This window comes from Manis pentadactyla, chromosome 10, assembly GCF_030020395.1.
Source record: "Manis pentadactyla isolate mManPen7 chromosome 10, mManPen7.hap1, whole genome shotgun sequence".
Lineage (NCBI taxonomy): Eukaryota > Metazoa > Chordata > Mammalia > Pholidota > Manidae > Manis > Manis pentadactyla.
Genome location: NC_080028.1, coordinates 71802467 through 71824805, shown reverse-complemented (window position 1 = coordinate 71824805; position 22339 = coordinate 71802467). Strand labels below are relative to the sequence as shown.

The following is a 22339-nucleotide window of genomic DNA, read 5'->3' as shown; positions in this document are numbered from 1 at the left end:
TGAATGATCTTCCTTACTGCCTGTCTCTTAACGTCATTTTATCCCACTTTCCTTTTTAAACCTCTAGCCACACCTGACTCTTCTCTGCTCATGAAAACATAAGCTCATCTCTGACTTCGGGCCTTTGCTCCTGTGCCTGGAATGCCCCCAACCCCAGCTGCTGTCCCTGCTCCCAACTCTGGAACCGCGGCCATGGCCTCCGTTTACTATTGTCTCAGAAAGGCTCCCACTCCCTACCTACATAGCTCCTCCGGACATGAGTTACACTGCTACCTGACGCTGTTTACCGATAACATCTGTCTCTTCACTACAGCGTAGAGTTCCAAGAGTGTAGACTATGTTGGTACTTAAAACAGCACCTTGGCTCTGCAGACCGAGCCCATTCCAAATCTCACCTGCAAGCACAGATGTGTTCGTAGGTGTGCTGGCCACATAGATGGCAAATAGTGTGCTCTGGCCAGCTGCACCAAGGGAGTTCTGACTCAGGCATCCCCAGAAAGGGGCCGTGCCACCAGTTCTCCCACTCCATCCTGCCACAAAGTTGAATACCCCAGGGGTGGAGCTGCTGTGGGGGGCTGACACGCTCATCCCAAAGTCCCCAGTGCCAGCGGGGCCTGCTGACACCCCGGATGTGACGTGGGATGAGGGTGTGCTGCCACCGCTGATGGTGGTCTGGGTCGTAGATTCAAAGTCCGAGGTGGTGGCTGCAAAAGAGAAGGAAATGAGGATCACTGTCTAACCCTATACACAAAAGTATATTCGAAATGGATCAAAGACCTGAATGTAAGCCATGAAACCATAATACTCTTAGAAAAAACATAAGCAAAAGTCTCTTGGACATAAACATGAGTGACTTCTTCATGAACATATCTCCCCCAGCAAGTGAAACAAAAGCAAAAATGAACATATAGGACTATATCGTGCTGAAAAGCTTCTGTACAGGGAAGGACACCATCAATAGAACAAAAAGGCATCCTACAGTATGGGAGAATATATTCATAAATGACAGATCTAATAAAGGGTTGACATCAACAATGTATAAAGAGCTCACACACCTCAACAAACAAAAAGCAAATAATCCAATTAAAAAATGGGCAGAGGAGCTGAACAGACAGTTCTCCAAAGAAGAAATTCAGATGGCCAACAGACACATGAAAAGATGCTCCACATCGCTAGTCATCAGAGAATTGCAAATTAAAACCGCAATGAGATATCACCTCACACCAGTAAGGACTGCCACCATCAAAAAGACAAACAACAAAAAATGCTGGCTAGGATGCAGAGAAAGAGGAACCCTCCTCCCCTGCTGGTGGGAATGTAACTTAGTTCAATCACTGTGGAAAGCAGCATGGAGGTTCCTCAAAAAATTCAAAATAGAACTACCATTTGACCCAGGAATACCACCTCTAGGAATTTACCCTAAGAATGCAGCAGCCCAATTTTAAAAAGATAGATGCACCCCTATGTTTATCGCAGCACTATTTACAATAGCCAAGAAATGGAAGGAACCTAAGTGTCCATCAGTAGGTGAATGGATAAAGAAGATGTGATACATATACACAATGGAATATTAATCAGCCATAAGAAGAAAACAAATCCTACCATTTTCGTCAACATGGATGGAGCTAGAGGGTATTATGGTCAGTGAAATAAGCCAGATGGAGAAAGACAAGTACCAGATGATTTCACTCATCTCTGGAGTATAAGAACAAAGGAAAAACAGAAGGAATAAAACAGCAGCAGAATCACAGAACACAAGAAAGGACTCACAATTACCAAATAGAAAGGGACTGGGGAAGATAGGTGGAAAGGGAGGGAGAAGGGGTGGAAGAAGAAAGGGGGCCTTATGATTAACATGTATAATTTGGGGGGGGCATGGGGAGTGCTGTGCAACACATAGTAGACAAGTAGTGATTTTGCAGCATCTTACTACGCTGATGAACAGTGACTAATGGGGTATGTGGGGGGGACTTGGTGAACGGGGGAGTCTAGTAAACATAATGTTCCTCAAATAATTGTAGATTAATGATACCACAAAATAAAAAAATTGGAGGAAACAGCTGTGGTGCTGCCAAAGGCTGACAGGGTGCTGGAGATGGTGCCAAAAAGAGAGGCTGCGGGTTTCAATCCACAAAAACCTGACCACACGGTGCTGCCAAAGGTGGGCTGGGGTGGGGCCAGGGCTGCTGAGCTTCCCCCACCTAGGCTTACCTTACCCCAAACCCCCCAGGTGGCCTGGGTTATGCTATACGAGTCTGGGCCACCTTTCTCCCTTACCAGACCATAAACTCCGTAGGACAGGAACATCTCTCTCTGTAACTACCAAGCCCCACACAAATCAAGGCTCAGTACGTGTTTCCAGTGGGCTGTGGTCCATGTGCCCTCCATACACTACCGTCAACACATGGATTCGTTCATCAACTTACCCTGTTCTCCCTGGGACTCCTTGTTTACTGGTGGAGCGGAAGAGCCAGATCCCTGAGGACCGTCCTCTTCTCTGTAAGAGGAAGAGGCACAATTAAGTTTTGAAAAGCACTTCTAAACTTTTAGGTGGAGCCACCCTCTATCCCTACCTACTTCTTAGACCCTCCTAACTACCAACTGACCAAAGTCTAGAACAACCATGACTAAGATCTCAGTGTGTCAAGACAACAAAAAGAAGCAAAGAAAATTCCTAAAGAAATGAAGGGAGGCAGTTCACAGAAGCCATAGAGACACCTTTGTCTTAAAAGAAGCAGAAAACAATCTTCAGAACCTTACATAAAACCTGCCAAGTTTCTGAGAGTCCTAGTCACACCTCTATCTCTAAGAAAGCGGCATTCTAGTCAGGCACCTAGGGGTTCAGCTGGGGTCTAGACTGTGAAGCCTGCTGCCCACCCTCATCAGTCACTCTGTTCACTCTGTCCCATGCAAGCCCTTCCCCTTATGCCCCAGCCCCTCACGCTGTAGCATGAGGGGAAGCAGAGGCTGGTGTGGTCACACTATGTGACGACTGCAAGAGATGAGAGCAATTCAGGGTGGCACCATCTCTGCCCTTTAGATGTGCACCGTTTTGATTCTCCAAATCGAAGTCTCAGAAAGCCTAAGAGCCAAGTAAATTTCCCTCCTTTCCCACCCTCTCAATAATCCACACAGCGAATCACCCATTACCTCATTTTCTTTTCTGGACTCTCTCGTGTCTGTGAGAGGGACGAGGCTGGGCTGGAGAAGGGTGAGGCACTGGGACACCTCTTCCAGAGCTAAAAGCCAAACACAAGTCACGTGACTGACCTTGGGAATAACATAGGATCTGACCTTCAACATAATTCTGTGACTCTAATCCATCACTGTATATAAAGTCTCCTTTTCAAGTGACTAAAAAAACATTTCTTTCTGAAGTGGGGCTTCTGAAAAGTGAGTCAATTGCCAGTATTTGAAAGGGTTGTCATTGGCCAAAGTTGGAAAAGTTGCATCAGAAAGAGCAGCTACACTATACTGAGGATCATGAAATGTTTATAAAATATCATCAGTTCATAAAGATAACACAGCAAGAATCATACTGGTCACCTTTGGAGTTAACTACGGCATCAGTGCCTGCTTATTATCCTGCCACTCCAATAGATAGGGTTTGTTCTTCTATCTAGAATTACGCAGACCTTCAGTTAACAAATGCAGAGGGAAGGACAGAATTAGAACATCACCATTTTGCCACAATGGACATAGACAAAGGCAAAATATGGCCGCTAAAATCAGCAGGTGAAAAGCTCATAGGAACAATAAAGTGAAGGATCAGACTGACAACTGAGCCCAGTGGGAGGCAACCACACAGCACCTGCTCCCGATGTGATGCGATCAGAAGTGCACAGCAGCACCTCTGCCCGAATCACTAAGCTCGACACTCATCAAGCCTCAGGAGCCAACTGCCCATTTACAGGGAAAATAGGGATAGAGTAATTGTCAAAATGGCACCATGATGAAAACAAAATCCAGAATGTAGTAAATTCTATAGAACATAATGACACAGACTTTTCAAAAGTTAAGAAAAAGCGTAGTAGTAGTACCGTTGATTGAGTCTAAGAGAGGCCTGACATCCCCGCTGCGGGGGAGGGCGCGCGCAGCCGCTGCCCCAGCCCATGTGCTCCGCGCCTGCGGCGGCAGCGGCAGCAGTCGCGGGGACAGCCCGCGGGGGAAGCCTGACATCTGGAAGCCGCCAGGGCGTGCCCGCCGCGTGGGCCTGGGGCGCCAGGGGAGGCTGCGCTGTGAGGCCGGTGACCTGCCGCCTGCGGTTCCTCAGACGGGCCGAGGCGCTGGGAGCCGGGGCCCGGCAGCTGGGATAGCCGGCATCCTGGCGGGGCCAGCGCAACCCGGGGCTGTGTCTGGCGCGCCCCAGGACCGCGGAGGGGTTCTGCCAACGTGGAGAGTTTGCCGGGCCGTCCAGCCGGCCTGAGCAGCGTGCCCGGGGAGGCAGAGGCCCCGGTGCATGCGCGCCTCCCCCGGTCGACCCCGCAGCTGCCCGTGACGAGGGGGTGGCTTCCCGCGCGGCTGCGTGGCGGGCCGTGGAAACGCGGGCTCCGCTCCCGGGGGACCAAAGGGCGGTGGAGGGCGTGTCCCTCGCCCCACCCACCCCGGCGTCCTGGCGCCCTGCCCCTGGCGTGGTGCCTCGAGCATCATCGCTCCGCCCAGGCCTGTTAAAAAGTTGATTATTTTTACCCTGTCTGCTTGTTAGGCCATCAGATACAACCTTGTATAATGCTAAGTCTGAAGCGCTGAGTGTGAATTAAGTCCCCTGAAATGAAAATTTCAGTACTTATTTTGGTGGCACTTCTTGAATGCTTACTATGGACAGTGTAGACGCATCAACACTTTACATGTACTGCCTCACAACTATCTTATGAAGTAGGTCAAAATCATTATTTCCATAAGTGTACAACCTTACCTTCAGATTTTTTGTTACATATATGAGTTAAATACCTTTAATGCTAAAAAAAAAAGAGTCTAAGAGACATGTGAACCAAACACAATGAGTTGATTTTTGGTCCCTGATTCAAAGTAACTGTAATAAGACAGTGAGGGTAAGAAGGGCAAATTGGAGTGATGATAACTAACATTAAGTCATTATTATTCAGAGGAACAGAGGCATTGTTTTTATTAATGTTCAAAAAGTTTTAAAAATACACTGAAGTACCTACAGGTGAAACCACATGTTTGTACTTTAAAACACAAGAGGAAAACCAATTTGGGGTGGGGGTGTTGATGGATCAGGACTGACAAAACACTGTTAACTGCTGGAGCCACATGGAGGTTCACTATGATATTTTTCCTTCCTTTTGTGTATGTATGACATTTGATATAAAATTGTAAGGGGCAATGACTATGTATGTCAGGTCTGTTGTGATCACTGATTGAGGAAATGTGTGTACAGTGCTCAGCAGAGGGCCTAGTGCAGAATAGATCCAGGTAAAGCTTCGTACTATTATGCTCTGCATTGTCATAACTGCTTGGCTGGGGCCTTCATCTCCTATATTTGTCATTTATCATTAATGTGTCATTTATATTACTCTAAGAGCCTTCTGTATGGATGAAAACTTATGTCAAATTCTTTCTCCTCTCAAAAACCTCCTTCACGCATGTCTTACTTTTTTTCCAGCTCCGATATATTGGGTGCCTGCTTACTGACAAGCACTGTAATGGGTGCTTTTCAAACATTACCATCAATCTTTATAACGATCCTTTAGAGATGAGAAAAAGAGAGTTTAAGTCATTTACCTGGCCAAGAGTCTATAGCTACTAAGTGCCAAAGCCAAGATTTGAACCCAAGTCATTCTGGTAGCAAAACTTGATCTGTTCTCCAGTCTATACTACATCCTTTCTAAAAATAGTTATAACCACTTATTTTTAAAACTTTCATTAAATTCCCAGTGCCTAGAGGATGAATTTACGACCCAATGCAATTCAGACTCAATCTACCTTTTTAATCAAATTAGTACCATTTTTTGAATTATTCATCCTCTGTCTATTTATCTATAATAATGGCTCTGTCTTGTGTCAGGTTTCCACATAGGCATTCTGGGCTTTCTAGTTTGTTCCACTGGTCCATAGCAATCATTCAAGGGTTGGTAACTGCTGTTAGCTTAGAGGTGATCTCAGCATCTGACAGAAGGTGGCTAGTAAACACTGCATAATCAACTAATAAATGCAAAGAACCCACTTCTGCCACACCACCAGGTGCGTGTACCTGAGAGATGCCTCCAGTAGAAGTGTAGGAACTGGTAATGGCATTGCGCCTGGACATACGGATGCCACATGTGCACGTGCCCTTCGAGCAGCTCACAGCAGGGGTGCAGGTTCTCTTACGCAGCTCACCATCTGAGCTCGGGGAACTGAGGCCTCTCTTCAGAGGCCCAGGCCTAACAGGGAAATAAAAGGGGAAAACACAGATGTGCTACTGAAAGTCACCAACATTGTTTTAAGGCTTGATCCACGGTCACAAAACTGTTCTAACGCAATGGAAAAGGATAATGTTGTTAATTTTACTGTTAATTCAGCTAAACATGTCTCACAAAGTCAGAAAGGGAAAGCTCAGTATATAAAAAATTAAAAGTATGATTCTACTTACATATACTGTAGGAAACGCACACAAATCTATAGTGACAGAATGGGGACCAATGGATGCCTGGCAACGGAGACAGTATGAGAGGGAGATTTTAAGGCTTCACCAAGGGGCATGGGGAAACTTCTGGCAGTGATGGTGATGTTCATTATCTTGACTGTGGTGATGGTTTTGTGGGTGTGGAATTTAGACAAAATAGTTATTGTGGCAAGTTACTCAAAATGTTCCTCTCTGATTTCAAAGAGGAAAATTTATAGGACAATAATTCTGATAAGGATACATGTCAAAATTGATCAAATGGTACACTTCAAAGAGGCACAGTTTATTTATGTCAATTATACATCAATAAAGGTGTTAAAAAAAAGTTTAGGAGGAACCAACCACTTTTTCTAAGATTCAAACTGAAACAGAAATTCCCTAAACATCTTTCCTGTGAAATAGTCATCCAACCATTGTGACAGCACTGATGGCTCACTGACTCCTGGCTGATGAATGTCAATCACAGAGCAGTTTATCCCTGCACTAGATGCAAACATACTTTCTCTTTCACTTACTTCACCTATGGATCCCATCTGGAGCCAAGCGAAGCCAATTGTCCTCCTTTCATGTGATAGTCCTTCAGATTTTTGCAGGCCATTATCCTTCCCTCCCTCATTTCTTTACACTGGTGAGGATTTTCTCTTCTGGGCTAGTGCTTATGTACCTTTAGAAACCCCTCACCCACCACCACCCCGGGACATCTTGAGTTGCTTCACTCTCTCGCAGTGAGTTTCGGTTTGTGTCTGCCTCCTCTTGCAGGGCAGCACAGCCAACCAGCAGCACTCCGTGGACAGCAGGACTAAGGCACTCAGGACCACCACTGACCGGCCTCCTCCTAGTCTTTGTTCTGCTATCAGCCCAGAGTAGGAGCATGTTAAGCTTTTTTGGCAGCCATATCATCGTGCTGACTCAGTTTAAAAATGTAACTTAGTCCAAGCCTTTTCACACACATTTCCAACCTCTTTCCCTCCCAGCCAATTCTTCCTCAAATATAATTAAGCTAAAAGGCAGAAATCTCACATTTTTCTTAAATTTCGTACTGCTGCATTCTATCCATTGCACAAACCTTGTGATCTTTTTGTTACATACTTGGTTATTCAGTGTATCTACAAACCCTCTTAGCCTTAGCATATTTTATGCATATTAAAGAAAAATAGTAAAAGAGAATTAGATAAAATAGTTATTGTGGCAAGTTACTCAAAATGTTCCTCTCTGACTTCAAAGAGGAAAACTTACAGGTCAATAAGTCTGATAATGACCCTTTCCCAAACAGGAAACCTCACCCAGATGGATTCTCACTTACTCAGGCACAAAAGCAGCAGGGACTCCGTTGGCCACCTCGGGCTTAAAAGCTGAATGGCCACTCCCACTGCTGTCATGGCACCTGTGACAAATCACAAACCCTCAGTTAGATGATACGACCTCTCCTTTAAAGCATACTCTCATATTCCTGGGATCTTATACTCTTTCTACAGAACATAGGTTCATGCTAGACAAGAAAAGGTTGCCTCAGTTCTCAAAGATTCAGGAAGGTCAATTTATTCTAGGACTGTCCTAATCTAATAAGAAAAGTATAAAAATGCATCAAGACCTTTTGAACTATTCCGGTGTACTGATTATTTGCTAACTTCTCACCAAAGCACTGCAATCACAAATTTAATATCCTACCATCTGTAAACTAAAGACAAAAAAACACTTTAGCGACCCACCCTCACACATCCCCCAGTGCTCTCACTTAGTTCAGTCTGTAAGAGAAGAACTTCACAGGTCACAGATAAGGGCCTGCGCATGGTGCACATAATCACTGCTTATTCCAATTATGGGAAAGACAACACAGAGCCTTCAGTTATAGGCTCACTGGGGTCTAGACAAATTACCAACCTGGAGAACATGAGAAACCTGTTTTGACCATAAGAATAGTTATTTTCTCTCTGACTCCCAACACACCATCTCCCTCTGCCACTCCTGCTTAGTTGGCTGACATGAGCTCAGACTGCTCACTTGTAAAGCATATCCCTAGTATTCTTTACCTGATCTTCTAACGTTACTTCCAATCAATCTTCCAATGAACACACTTGCATTTATTAGTATTTCCTTACCTAATGTTGCCATCTACAGTATCAAAGATGGCCAGCTGTGAACCTGCAGGTTATGGCTAACCTGGTGTAACTGATGAGGACAATGGTTCTATTTCTCAAATGTAGGGCCCACTGTCTCCTCAGAGCATGTTTCCTTGACTACCTTATATACAGAGCTCCCCCTTTGTCATGACCCTTTTATAGCACTGCTTTTTAAAAATCTTTATGTACTTACAATCTATAATTACCCTGTTTCATTGATTACCCAAGTCCCAGGAGACCTTTGTCTTGCTCACTGCTCTATCCACAGTACCTGCAGTAGGCTCTGGCACATGGTGGGTCTTGGAATTTGTTGAGTTACAACAAAATTCTTAACTGACTCCTTGGAAAGCCACAAGCAGTTCTGCAGCTTTCTCAGCACCTACAACTTCCTCTCTTTCCATCGAGGAAACAGACTGCTTCCTCTATTTTTGTTACATTTTCAAAAACCAAATGATGAAACTGGTTTTATTCTCATTACTCATAAAGCTACCATACTCCAGTCTTCACTGTTCTTTGCTAAGTATTTCCTTCATCACAAACATGACACCTAAGCTGATGGTCACCTCTAAATATCTGACCACCACAAGGGTAAGACTTTCAGCATTCTCTCAAAATAAAATTTAACACATTTATATCAAAAGTATGAAGCTGATGTGGCCAGTAACTGTTGGCTTTTCTCTAGTACTTATGGAAAAGGTATATTACAAAATGTATGTAACCTGTGCCTAATGAAAGGCATAGCATTAAAGCTCTTGTTACCAAGCTCTTCCATGAAAGCCAAAGAAGGGGACCTGCCATTCACACACAGGAGGTGGCCTCTGATTCTTTTGGGGAGTGATCTCTCTTTCAACAAATCCCAGGAGCCCATGTGGGAGGCACGTTGAGTACTCTGCAGGGCATGTTACCTTCTTTTGTCCTCCTGACCAGCAGCAGATATTTGGTCTTCCTCCTCCTCCACTGTCCTTTTCTTCCTCTTCCAACGTTCGAGGGCAAGCAGAACAGCCTCCTTTGACCACGGGTCTGGGGCCTTAGGGATCTGCGCTGCTCTGTAACAGAAAACAGGATTCTAGCATTAAGATATTCTGATCATCATGCTACATAGCATGAACTTCAGGTGCTGGAAATCAGAAGCTATCCAACAAGCAAAAGGGTAATTTATACACTCACACAAATGGCCCTTAGCTGTTAAGCTACAGTCTTGGGAAAAATCCAGAAAATAAAAAACTGCTCAATAACTGGAACTTGAGATTTCTCCCTCACATAAGGAGATTCTTCCTTTCCTTTGAGTTACAGATATTCTCTCAGATAACAACTGCAGGAGAATAAAGTGAACACACTGGGAGTCTTTTCCTCCATGCTTACATTGGAAAACGAGCCAGGTTGCTCCCGGGAGGAGCGATCCTCACTGTCGAAGGCCTGCACACCACTCTGGAACTACCACGAGACAGCACACGCTTCCTGTGACCGCCATTCCGGCACAGCGTGGCAAGCACACAGGAATACCGGCCCTGCTGGATTGGGTATCGTCTTGGACGTGTTATGCCAAAGTGGTGTGGTGAAGTCCCACAGACCCTGTGGAGAATGGGAGACACATTATGGAATCAAAGCAGCTTAGAAGAATGACAGAAAGTTTAAATTCCGTAAGAACCATATGGGTTCAGTTATTTTCCAGAGAGCTTAAGCCTCTAAGCAATACAAAATATAGCATTTTTATGGCTTCCCCCATTCCACCTAAGGGCAGAAAGTGCCAGGTACTTAACAGCTGTAACTGCAATGGATTCAAAAACGTTGAGAGGGAAATCGAAAAACTGCCCACACAAGTCAAACGACAGTGGAAGAAAAGTGTGCGTATGGATGTGCAGGGACAAATTTTACAAGAATCCTTCAATCCCTTATGCTAACTCATCAGAAATGTACACCCAAAGTCAAACATTTTAAAAACCTGAATGTTCACCTTTTCAAATAAATGTACTTATCAAGGATCTGCTGTTGTCACTGAAGTTTTCAATTTTGCTGTTTATACTCAACTGGGACTAAATGAAAACAACAGTCTTTTTAAACTAATCATCTTTATCAGCCAAGTTATATCCATTCAGGAGGTTTCCTGGGAACATCACTTTGAGGTGAGCTGATACAATTTATTGGTCCAAAGACAGAAAATTAACAAAACCTATTAGAGTACTATACTTTAAAGTCAGAAGGTATTCTTACCTGAAGCAGGTATATTTTAAGTGATTTACCAAACATTCTGCTAAACTCATACTGTGTTAAAGTTCAGAGTTTTAAGAACTGAAAGAAAGACTTGCAACAACATGGATGGGGCTAGAGGGTATTATCCTCAGTAAAATAGGCCAGGCAGAGAAAGACAAGTATCAAATGGTTGCACTCATCTGTGGAGCATAAGAACAGAGAAAAAACTGAAGGCACAAAACAGCAGCAGACTCACAGAACCCGAGAATGGACTAACAGATACCAAAGGGAAAGGGACTGGGAAGGGTGGGTGCGAAGGGAGGAAGAAGGGGAATAAGGGGCATTAGGATCAACATACATGGTGTAGAGGGGTGGGCACGGGGAGGGCAGTATAGCACACAGAGAAGACAAGTATTGACTCTACAGCATCTCCCTACGCTGACGGACGGTGAATGTAACAGGGTATCAGTGGGGGACTTGATAATGGGGGGAGCCTAGTAAACACCGTGTTGCCCATGTAACTGTAAACTAATGATACCAAAAAGAAGTTAAAAATAAAAAATAAAAGGAATAGAAAAATGACCCAAAAAAAGGAACTGAAAGAAGGGAACAGTTCTATCAGCACAACTCATAGCAAAGGCTAAAGGGGGGGGCAGGTGGACCGGCACGAAGGTGTTTGAAGAGGTGAAAAGGGCACAGAACCCACTTAGGACTTAAGAAAAAAAAACTTTCGAACTCAAGCCCTCAACGGTCTGGAGAGGGTCAGCGTCTTACCGGCGATGAGGCCTCCGAGGGGACCTGAAGAAACGAGTGGGTACTGAAGGGGGAATGCGATCGCGAAGGGCCGAGGGAGGCGGTGGGCCGGGGAATGCGGCGGGGCGGGGCTTGCCGGGCTTGCGGGGCGGGCGGGGCTTCCGAGGAAGGCCGGGCGCCGGCTCCTGGCCTCCGGAACGGGGGCGGGCTGCGGGGGGCAGAGCTTGCTCAAAACCCCTCCCATTTGGGAAGATAGCGAGCTCTGTCCGGCGGCGAGCGGCTTCCGCGGCTCTCTCCGCTAGACTGCCTGCCTTCGCTCTCGCGCGTGGGCTAGAGGCGGGCGGGCATTGTGCGCTGGCGGCGCGCGCTGCCAAGTTGCCGGGAGACGGCGCGCGATTGGCAGCTCGGGGCTCGCGTCTCAGGCGCCCTGAGGCCGCGCTGCGACCCCCGCCCCCAGCCAGCTCTGCTATCGCGGTCGCCCCGGGCACCAGGTGCTCAGCAGGACACCCGTTGGCGAGACAGCGAAAAAGGAAAAGGGAAAGAAAAGCGTGGAAGTCTTTCTTTAATGTCAATTGGTATAATGTGAACTTTTTTTTCTTTTTTACTTTTTCATTAACGTATCATTGACATACACTGCTCTGAAGGTTTCACAAGAAACCTTCAATGTGGGTACTACCTCCACCGATATTATCGAGTACCCCCTATACCCCATTGCCGTCGCTCTCCATCAGCGTAGCACGATGCCACGGAGTCCCTACTTGTCTTCTCTGAGCTACATTGTTTCCCCGTGACCCCACACACACCAGGTGCACCAATCATAACACCCCTTCATGAATCCTCTTCTCCCTTCCATACCCCCTCCCCTTTGGTAATCGCTAGTCGCTTCTTGGAGTCTGTGAGTCGGCTGCTGTTCTGTCCCTTCAGATTTGCTTTGATTTAATACTCCACAAATGAGGGAAATCATTTGGTACTTGTCTTTCTCCGCCTGGCTTATTTCACTGAGCATCATCCCCTCTAGCTCCATCCATGTTGTTGCAAATGGTAGGATCTGTTTCCTTCTTATGGCTGAATAGAGTAACATTTTGTATAAGTGCCACCTCTTCTCTATCCATTCATCTACCGATGGCCACTTAGGTTGCTAAAATACCTTGGCTGTTGTAAATAGTGCTGTAATAACCAGACAGATGATTTCTCACCTGAAGCAGGTATATTTTAAGTGATTTACCAAGTATTCTGCTAAACTCATACTGTGTTAAAGTTCAGAGTTTTAAGAACTGAAAGAAAGATTTGCAACAACGTGGATGGGGCTAGAGGGTATTACGCTCAGTGAAATATGCCAGGCAGAGAAACACAAGTATCAAATGGTTGCACTCATCTGTGGAGCGTAAGAACAGAGAAAAAACTGAAGGCACCAAACAGCAGCAGACTCACAGAACCCGAGAATGGACTAACAGATACCAAAGGGAAAGGGACTGGGAAGGGTGGGTGGGAAAGGAGGGAGAAGGGGAATGAGGGGCATTAGGATCAACATACATGATGTAGGGGGGTGGGCACGGGGAGGGCAGTATAGCACACAGAGAAGACAAGTAGTGACTATATAGCATCTCCCTACGCTGATGGACAGTGACTGTAACGGGATATGAGGGGCGGACTTGATAATGGGGGGAGCCTAGTAACCACCGTGTTGCTCATGTAACTGTACACTAATGCTACCAAAAAGAAGGTAAAAATTAAAAATAAAAGGAATAGAAAAGTGACCCAAAAAAAGGAACTGAAAGAAGGGAACAGTTCTGTCAGCACATCTCATAGCATAGGCTAAAGGGAGGCAGCTGGACGCGCACCAAGGTGTTTGGGGAGGTGAAAAGGGCACAGAACCCACTTAGGACTTAAGAAAAACAAAACTTTCAAAGTCAAGTCGTCCACGGTCTGGGGAGGGTCAGCGTCTTACCGGCGATGAGGCCTCCGAGGGGACCCGAAGAAACGAGTGGGTACTGAAGGGCGAATGCGGTCGCGGCGGGCCGAGGGAGCCGACGGGGCGGGGCTTGCCGGGCTTGCGAGGCTTGCGGGGCGGGCGGGGCTTCCGAGGAAGGCCGGGCGCCGGCTCCTGGCCTCCGGAACGGGGGCGGGCTGCGGGGGGCAGAGCTTGCTCAAAACCCCTCCCATTTGGGAAGATAGCGAGCTCTGTCCGGCGGCGAGCGGCTTCCGCGGCTCTCTCCGCTAGACTGCCTGCCTTCGCTCTCGCGCGTGGGCTAGAGGCGGGCGGGCATTGTGCGCTGGCGGCGCGCGCTGCCAAGTTGCCGGGAGACGGCGAGCGATTGGCAGCTCGGGGCTCGCGTCTCAGGCCCCCCGTGCCGCGCTGCACCCCCACCCAGCCACTTCTGCTCCCGCGGTCGCCCCGGGCACCAGGTACTCAGCAGGACACCCGTTGGCGAGACAGCGAAAAAGGAAAAGGGAAAGAAAAGCGTGGAAGTCTTTCTTTAATGTCAATTGGTATAATGTGAACTTTTTTTTCTTTTTTACTTTTTCATTAACGTATCATTGACATACACTGCTCTGAAGGTTTCACAAGAAACCTTCAATGTGGGTACTACCTCCACCGATATTATCGAGTACCCCCTATACCCCATTGCCGTCGCTCTCCATCAGCGTAGCACGATGCCACGGAGTCCCTACTTGTCTTCTCTGAGCTACATTGTTTTCCCGTGACCCCACACACACCAGGTGCACCAATCATAACACCCCTTCATGAATCCTCTTCTCCCTTCCATACCCCCTCCCCTTTGGTAATCGCTAGTCGCTTCTTGGAGTCTGTGAGTCGGCTGCTGTTCTGTCCCTTCAGATTTGCTTTGATTTAATACTCCACAAATGAGGGAAATCATTTGGTACTTGTCTTTCTCCGCCTGGCTTATTTCACTGAGCATCATCCCCTCTAGCTCCATCCATGATGTTGCAAACGGTAGGATCTGTTTCCTTCTTATGGCTGAATAGTGTAACATTTTGTATAAGTGCCACCTCTTCTCTATCCATTCATCTACCGATGGCCACTTAGGTTGCTAAAATACCTTGGCTTTTGTAAATAGTGCTGTAATAACCAGATAGATGATTTCTCACCTGAAGCAGGTATATTTTAAGTGATTTACCAAGTATTCTGCTAAACTCATACTGTGTTAAAGTTCAGAGTTTTAAGAACTGAAAGAAAGATTTGCAACAACGTGGATGGGGCTAGAGGGTATTACGCTCAGTGAAATATGCCAGGCAGAGAAACACAAGTATCAAATGGTTGCACTCATCTGTGGAGCGTAAGAACAGAGAAAAAACTGAAGGCACCAAACAGCAGCAGACTCACAGAACCCGAGAATGGACTAACAGATACCAAAGGGAAAGGGACTGGGAAGGGTGGGTGGGAAAGGAGGGAGAAGGGGAATGAGGGGCATTAGGATCAACATACATGATGTAGGGGGGTGGGCACGGGGAGGGCAGTATAGCACACAGAGAAGACAAGTAGTGACTATATAGCATCTCCCTACGCTGATGGACAGTGACTGTAACGGGGTATGAGGGGCGGACTTGATAATGGGGGGAGCCTAGTAACCACCGTGTTGCTCATGTAACTGTACACTAATGCTACCAAAAAGAAGGTAAAAATTAAAAATAAAAGGAATAGAAAAGTGACCCAAAAAAAGGAACTGAAAGAAGGGAACAGTTCTGTCAGCACATCTCATAGCATAGGCTAAAGGGAGGCAGCTGGACGCGCACCAAGGTGTTTGGGGAGGTGAAAAGGGCACAGAACCCACTTAGGACTTAAGAAAAACAAAACTTTCAAAGTCAAGTCGTCCACGGTCTGGGGAGGGTCAGCGTCTTACCGGCGATGAGGCCTCCGAGGGGACCCGAAGAAACGAGTGGGTACTGAAGGGCGAATGCGGTCGCGGCGGGCCGAGGGAGCCGACGGGGCGGGGCTTGCCGGGCTTGCGAGGCTTGCGGGGCGGGCGGGGCTTCCGAGGAAGGCCGGGCGCCGGCTCCTGGCCTCCGGAACGGGGGCGGGCTGCGGGGGGCAGAGCTTGCTCAAAACCCCTCCCATTTGGGAAGATAGCGAGCTCTGTCCGGCGGCGAGCGGCTTCCGCGGCTCTCTCCGCTAGACTGCCTGCCTTCGCTCTCGCGCGTGGGCTAGAGGCGGGCGGGCATTGTGCGCTGGCGGCGCGCGCTGCCAAGTTGCCGGGAGACGGCGAGCGATTGGCAGCTCGGGGCTCGCGTCTCAGGCCCCCCGTGCCGCGCTGCACCCCCACCCAGCCACTTCTGCTCCCGCGGTCGCCCCGGGCACCAGGTACTCAGCAGGACACCCGTTGGCGAGACAGCGAAAAAGGAAAAGGGAAAGAAAAGCGTGGAAGTCTTTCTTTAATGTCAATTGGTATAATGTGAACTTTTTTTTCTTTTTTACTTTTTCATTAACGTATCATTGACATACACTGCTCTGAAGGTTTCACAAGAAACCTTCAATGTGGGTACTACCTCCACCGATATTATCGAGTACCCCCTATACCCCATTGCCGTCGCTCTCCATCAGCGTAGCACGATGCCACGGAGTCCCTACTTGTCTTCTCTGAGCTACATTGTTTTCCCGTGACCCCACACACACCAGGTGCACCAATCATAACACCCCTTCATGAATCCTCTTCTCCCTTCCATACCCCCTCCCCTTTGGTAATCGCTAGTCGCTTCTTGGAGTCTGTGAGTCGGCTGCTGTTCTGTCCCTTCAGATTTGCTTTGATTTAATACTCCACAAATGAGGGAAATCATTTGGTACTTGTCTTTCTCCGCCTGGCTTATTTCACTGAGCATCATCCCCTCTAGCTCCATCCATGATGTTGCAAACGGTAGGATCTGTTTCCTTCTTATGGCTGAATAGTGTAACATTTTGTATAAGTGCCACCTCTTCTCTATCCATTCATCTACCGATGGCCACTTAGGTTGCTAAAATACCTTGGCTTTTGTAAATAGTGCTGTAATAACCAGATAGATGATTTCTCACCTGAAGCAGGTATATTTTAAGTGATTTACCAAGTATTCTGCTAAACTCATACTGTGTTAAAGTTCAGAGTTTTAAGAACTGAAAGAAAGATTTGCAACAACGTGGATGGGGCTAGAGGGTATTACGCTCAGTGAAATATGCCAGGCAGAGAAACACAAGTATCAAATGGTTGCACTCATCTGTGGAGCGTAAGAACAGAGAAAAAACTGAAGGCACCAAACAGCAGCAGACTCACAGAACCCGAGAATGGACTAACAGATACCAAAGGGAAAGGGACTGGGAAGGGTGGGTGGGAAAGGAGGGAGAAGGGGAATGAGGGGCATTAGGATCAACATACATGATGTAGGGGGGTGGGCACGGGGAGGGCAGTATAGCACACAGAGAAGACAAGTAGTGACTATATAGCATCTCCCTACGCTGATGGACAGTGACTGTAACGGGGTATGAGGGGCGGACTTGATAATGGGGGGAGCCTAGTAACCACCGTGTTGCTCATGTAACTGTACACTAATGCTACCAAAAAGAAGGTAAAAATTAAAAATAAAAGGAATAGAAAAGTGACCCAAAAAAAGGAACTGAAAGAAGGGAACAGTTCTGTCAGCACATCTCATAGCATAGGCTAAAGGGAGGCAGCTGGACGCGCACCAAGGTGTTTGAGGAGGTGAAAAGGGCACAGAACCCACTTAGGACTTAAGAAAAACAAAACTTTCAAAGTCAAGTCGTCCACGGTCTGGGGAGGGTCAGCGTCTTACCGGCGATGAGGCCTCCGAGGGGACCCGAAGAAACGAGTGGGTACTGAAGGGCGAATGCGGTCGCGGCGGGCCGAGGGAGCCGACGGGGCGGGGCTTGCCGGGCTTGCGAGGCTTGCGGGGCGGGCGGGGCTTCCGAGGAAGGCCGGGCGCCGGCTCCTGGCCTCCGGAACGGGGGCGGGCTGCGGGGGGCAGAGCTTGCTCAAAACCCCTCCCATTTGGGAAGATAGCGAGCTCTGTCCGGCGGCGAGCGGCTTCCGCGGCTCTCTCCGCTAGACTGCCTGCCTTCGCTCTCGCGCGTGGGCTAGAGGCGGGCGGGCATTGTGCGCTGGCGGCGCGCGCTGCCAAGTTGCCGGGAGACGGCGAGCGATTGGCAGCTCGGGGCTCGCGTCTCAGGCCCCCCGTGCCGCGCTGCACCCCCACCCAGCCACTTCTGCTCCCGCGGTCGCCCCGGGCACCAGGTACTCAGCAGGACACCCGTTGGCGAGACAGCGAAAAAGGAAAAGGGAAAGAAAAGCGTGGAAGTCTTTCTTTAATGTCAATTGGTATAATGTGAACTTTTTTTTCTTTTTTACTTTTTCATTAACGTATCATTGACATACACTGCTCTGAAGGTTTCACAAGAAACCTTCAATGTGGGTACTACCTCCACCGATATTATCGAGTACCCCCTATACCCCATTGCCGTCGCTCTCCATCAGCGTAGCACGATGCCACGGAGTCCCTACTTGTCTTCTCTGAGCTACATTGTTTCCCCGTGACCCCACACACACCAGGTGCACCAATCATAACACCCCTTCATGAATCCTCTTCTCCCTTCCATACCCCCTCCCCTTTGGTAATCGCTAGTCGCTTCTTGGAGTCTGTGAGTCGGCTGCTGTTCTGTCCCTTCAGATTTGCTTTGATTTAATACTCCACAAATGAGGGAAATCATTTGGTACTTGTCTTTCTCCGCCTGGCTTATTTCACTGAGCATCATCCCCTCTAGCTCCATCCATGTTGTTGCAAATGGTAGGATATGTTTTTTTCTTATGGCTGAATAGTGTTCCATTTTGTATATGTGACACCTCTTCTTTATCCATTCATCTACTGATGGAGACTTCGGTTGCATCCATATCTTGACTGTTGTAAATAGTGCTGCAGTAAACATAGGGGTGCATATGGCTTTTTGAACCTTCGGTCTTGTTTTCTTTCGGTAAAATCCTAGGAGACAAATTCCAGGGTCAAATGGTAGTTCTATTTTAAGTTTTTTGATGAACCTGCATACTGCTTTCCACAATGGTTGAACTTGTTCACATTCCCACTAGCAGTGTAGGAGGGTTCCCCTTTCTCCACATCGTTGCCCCCATGTGTTGCTGTTTGTCTTTTGGATGGTGGCAATCCTTACTTGTGTGAAGTGGTATCTCATTGTGGTTTTGATTTGCATTTCTCTGATGGCTAGCGATGTGGAGCATCTTTTCATGGGCCTGTTGGCTATGTGTTTTTCTTCTTTGGAGAAGTGTCTGTTCAGACCCTCTGCTTATTTTTTAATTGGATTTTTTGCTTTTTGTTTGTTGAGGTGCATGAGCTCTTTATGTATTTTGGATGTCAGCCCTTTGTTGGATATGTCATTTATGAATATATTCTCCCATAGTGTAGGATGCCTTTTTGTTCTATTGATGGTGTCCTTTGCCCTACAGAGGCTTTTCAGCTTGATACCGTTCCATTTGTTCATTTTTGCTGTTCTTTCCCCTGCCCAGCGAGATATGTTCATGAAGAATTTGTTCATGTTTATGTCCAAGAGGTTTTGCCTGTGTTTTTTTCTAAGAGTTTTATGGTTTCATGACTTACATTCAGGTCTTTGATCCATTTCAAGTTTACTTTTATGTGTGGGGTTAGACAATGATCCAGTTTCATGCCCTTTCATGTTGCTCTCCAGTTTTGCCAACAGCATCTTGCTCTCTTCTTTTGTGGTTTGATGAGTTTCTTTAGTTGTACGCTTATATTCCTTTCTCTTTCTCTTTTGTGTCTTTACTATAGTTTTTTGCTTCGTGGTTACCATGAGGCTTACATGTAACAACTTACCTCTATAACCACCTATCTTAAGTTGATAACAACTCGAGTTTCGTCCCATTCTAAAACATTTTTACTCTCCTTCCCCCAACATTTTATATTTTTCATGTCATTGTTTACGTCTTTGTATCTTGTGTATCCTTTAACTAATTATTGTGATAATTATTTTTATTACTTTTGTATTTTAACCTTCATAGTAGCTTTATAAGTAATTAATCCACTACCTCTATTATATATTTACTTTTCCAGTGAAATGCAGTTTTCATATGCATCCTTGTTAGTAATTATTGCCCATTCTTTTCAGTTTAAAGAGAACCCTTTAGTATTTCTTATAAGGCAGTTTAGCATGATAAACTCTGTTAGGTTTTGCTTGTCTGGAAAAAAATCTTTCTCTCCTTCAATTCTGAATGATAACTTTATTGAGTAGAATATCCTTGCTTGAATTTTTTTCTTTCAGCACTTTGAATATATCATGTCACTTCCACCTGGCCCACAAAATTGCACTGAAAAATCTTGCTAGGCTTTTGAGGGTTCCCTTGTATATAACCAGTTGCTCTTCTCCTGATGCTTTTAATATTCTCCTCTTGTCTTGAAATTTTGACATTTTAATTAATGTGTCCTGGTGTGGATCTCTTTAGGTTCACCTTTTTTGGAACTCTTTGGGATTCCTGGATCTTGATGTCTGTTTCCTTCACCATGTTAGGGAAGCTTTCAACCATTATTTCACCAAATAAGATTTCTGCCCCTTTCTCTGTCTTTCTCCTTCTAGGAGCCCTATAATGCAAATATTAGTCTGTTTGATGTTATCCTATACGTCCCTGAAACTATCTTCCCCTTTTTTCATTCTTCTGCTCTGACTGAATTCCACTGTTGTGACTTGCTTTTGATCAAGGAAATGTTAACAGAAGGGACATGTGCCTCTTGAAGGCAGAGGCCAGTGCCTAGCTGAAAACATTCTCTTTCCCTCTGCTCTGCTGAATGGCAGTGTCCCAGATGGTTATGGCTCTGTGGGCCTGGGTTGCAATGGGAGAATGATCAGAGCATAGCCCCAGGTGACCAAGGAGGGGCACTGTTACAGGCTGAATGTTTGTGTCCCCTCAAAATGCATTGTGATATTTGGAGGTGTGGCCTTTGGGATGTGATTAAGTTTATACACGTTCATGAAGGATTTGTGGGCTTATAAGAAAAGACACCAGAGAACTTATTCTCTTGAATGCTATCATGCCATGGGAAGGACGCATTGAAAAGTTGGCCACTGAAAGCTAAGAAGAGAACCCTCAGTAGCCACCAAATCTGCTGGCCCCTTGACCTTGGACTTCCTAGCCTCCAAAACTGTCAGAAATAAGTTTCTGTTGTTTAAATCATTCAGCCTCTGATAGTTTGTTCTAGCAGCCTGAGCAGCCTATGACCACCAAATTGCACAAATGGAATTTGGGTGGTGTTTGTTACTGCACCATGACCTCATCTATCTTGACCAATATAGCATCCGAAACCATGGATTAATCACTGTGCAATACTGCCTCTTCACTGCCACCAGAAACTTCTTTAGGAGACTTAATATTACTGAACAAGCCCTTTATAGTGTATTGCAGTCCAAAATGAAAGAAACCTAAAAGAACACAAAATTAACAACACAAAGGAAGAGCAAACACCAAGCCAGGTACATTGGCCCTTTAGCTCACCCATAAGCTGCAGACAGTTTCGTTTCTTCTTTCACTTAAACCAGAGTGTGGGGAAGTTGGCCTTGGGCTAAAGGTGATAAAACAGCTCAGAGCCAGAATGTAAAGAAGTACAAAGCTAGGAAACCCTGCTGAGTGAGTCCTGCAATGGCAGATTCCAAGGCAAAGATGTTCTTCCTCTCTTCTCTCCCTCTAACATAGATTTCTGAATGTCCCTCAGAAGCCTTGTTTGCTTGTAGGCATAAAAAGGCTAATTTGACTGGAGCCAGGTCTCGGGGTCGTCTGCTAGTTTCCCAAGAAGATTCCCTTTGAAGATCAGCTCCTCTGAACTCCTGCTTTCTCTCAGTGAAGTCGGGGTTCTTGTTTGCAAAGTCGAAGAATGAACTTAGCAAACACCCAAGGTAGGAGAGCCAGGGAGAGGCTTTTATTGAGAAATAAAGTGAAAGGAAAGAGCTCCTGCCTCACACCGGGAGGGGACAAGAGAGCCCAGGGTGGTGCGTTGTCTAGGGGATTTATAGTTCCTTGAGGATTTTCAGGAATGTGGGTAAAGGGCTAGGGGTGCAGACTTGTACCATGTGCCCTGCCCCCAAGGTGGGCTGGGTTGTTGTCTGTTTGCTAGGGCTGTTTACAGTGAAGTCAGGGGTTATGCTGAGGTACCGTTGCGGAACACTCAGACATTCCAGGCCAAGTTGTTCCTGGCCTTTTGACCTTTAACTGATCTCACTGAAGATGTCTATATTCCTAGTCTGGTATCCTTTATATTGTTACATTGCCTTGACTGTAAATATCCTGCCTTACTTTTTCCAGAGGATCTCACCCTACTCTGACTACACCCAAGGCCCCTGTCTCATCAGCACTGTCCGAAGTGTCACAGTCTGTCATGTGTTAAGAGTTTTTTCAAAGTGGCTTCACTCTGATTTCCAGGGTGTCCTGATTATTTCCAATTTTAAGGTTCACCGTGTCTTTTCAGGGAAGTTGGATTTCTTCCTTTCAAATCATTGACTGCCACCAACAATCGCAAGACACAAAGCATGCAGACAGTGGTATCTGTATCATTAGATGATTTGAGAGGCAGAAAAATATCCTCCCATTCAATAAATATTGGTCACATGCCCACTCCATACTAGGCACTATGCCAGGCA

The 22339-nt window shown here is 46.5% G+C and overlaps 1 protein-coding gene across 1 annotated transcript; it reads right to left on the bottom strand.

Annotated features, from left to right (window-relative positions):
• Nucleotides 1–261: 261 nt before the first annotated feature.
• LOC130679357 (nuclear envelope pore membrane protein POM 121-like) lies at nt 262–22079 on the bottom strand. The gene is made up of 8 exons (XM_057487961.1): nt 22015–22079; nt 10111–10320; nt 9654–9794; nt 7932–8012; nt 6215–6386; nt 3151–3239; nt 2427–2497; nt 262–704 (listed from the first exon to the last, which is right to left on the bottom strand). Exons 1-8 carry the CDS (start codon nt 22077–22079, stop codon nt 262–264), a joined length of 1272 nt encoding a protein of 423 aa, XP_057343944.1.
• Nucleotides 22080–22339: the final 260 nt, after the last annotated feature.

What these genes read in the sequence shown, in the direction of transcription:
- LOC130679357 (XM_057487961.1), bottom strand. Translation starts at nt 22,079, where the DNA reads ATGACAGACTGTGACACTTCGGACAGTGCTGATGAGACAGGGGCCTTG. An exon ending in AACCTGGCTCGTTTTCCAAT is followed by an intron (nt 9,795 to 10,110) that starts GTAAGCATGGAG and finishes TTTCTGTTACAG; the next exon opens with AGCAGCGCAGATCCCTAAGG. An exon ending in CTACTGGAGGCATCTCTCAG is followed by an intron (nt 3,240 to 6,214) that starts GTACACGCACCT and finishes TTTGGCTTTTAG; the next exon opens with CTCTGGAAGAGGTGTCCCAG.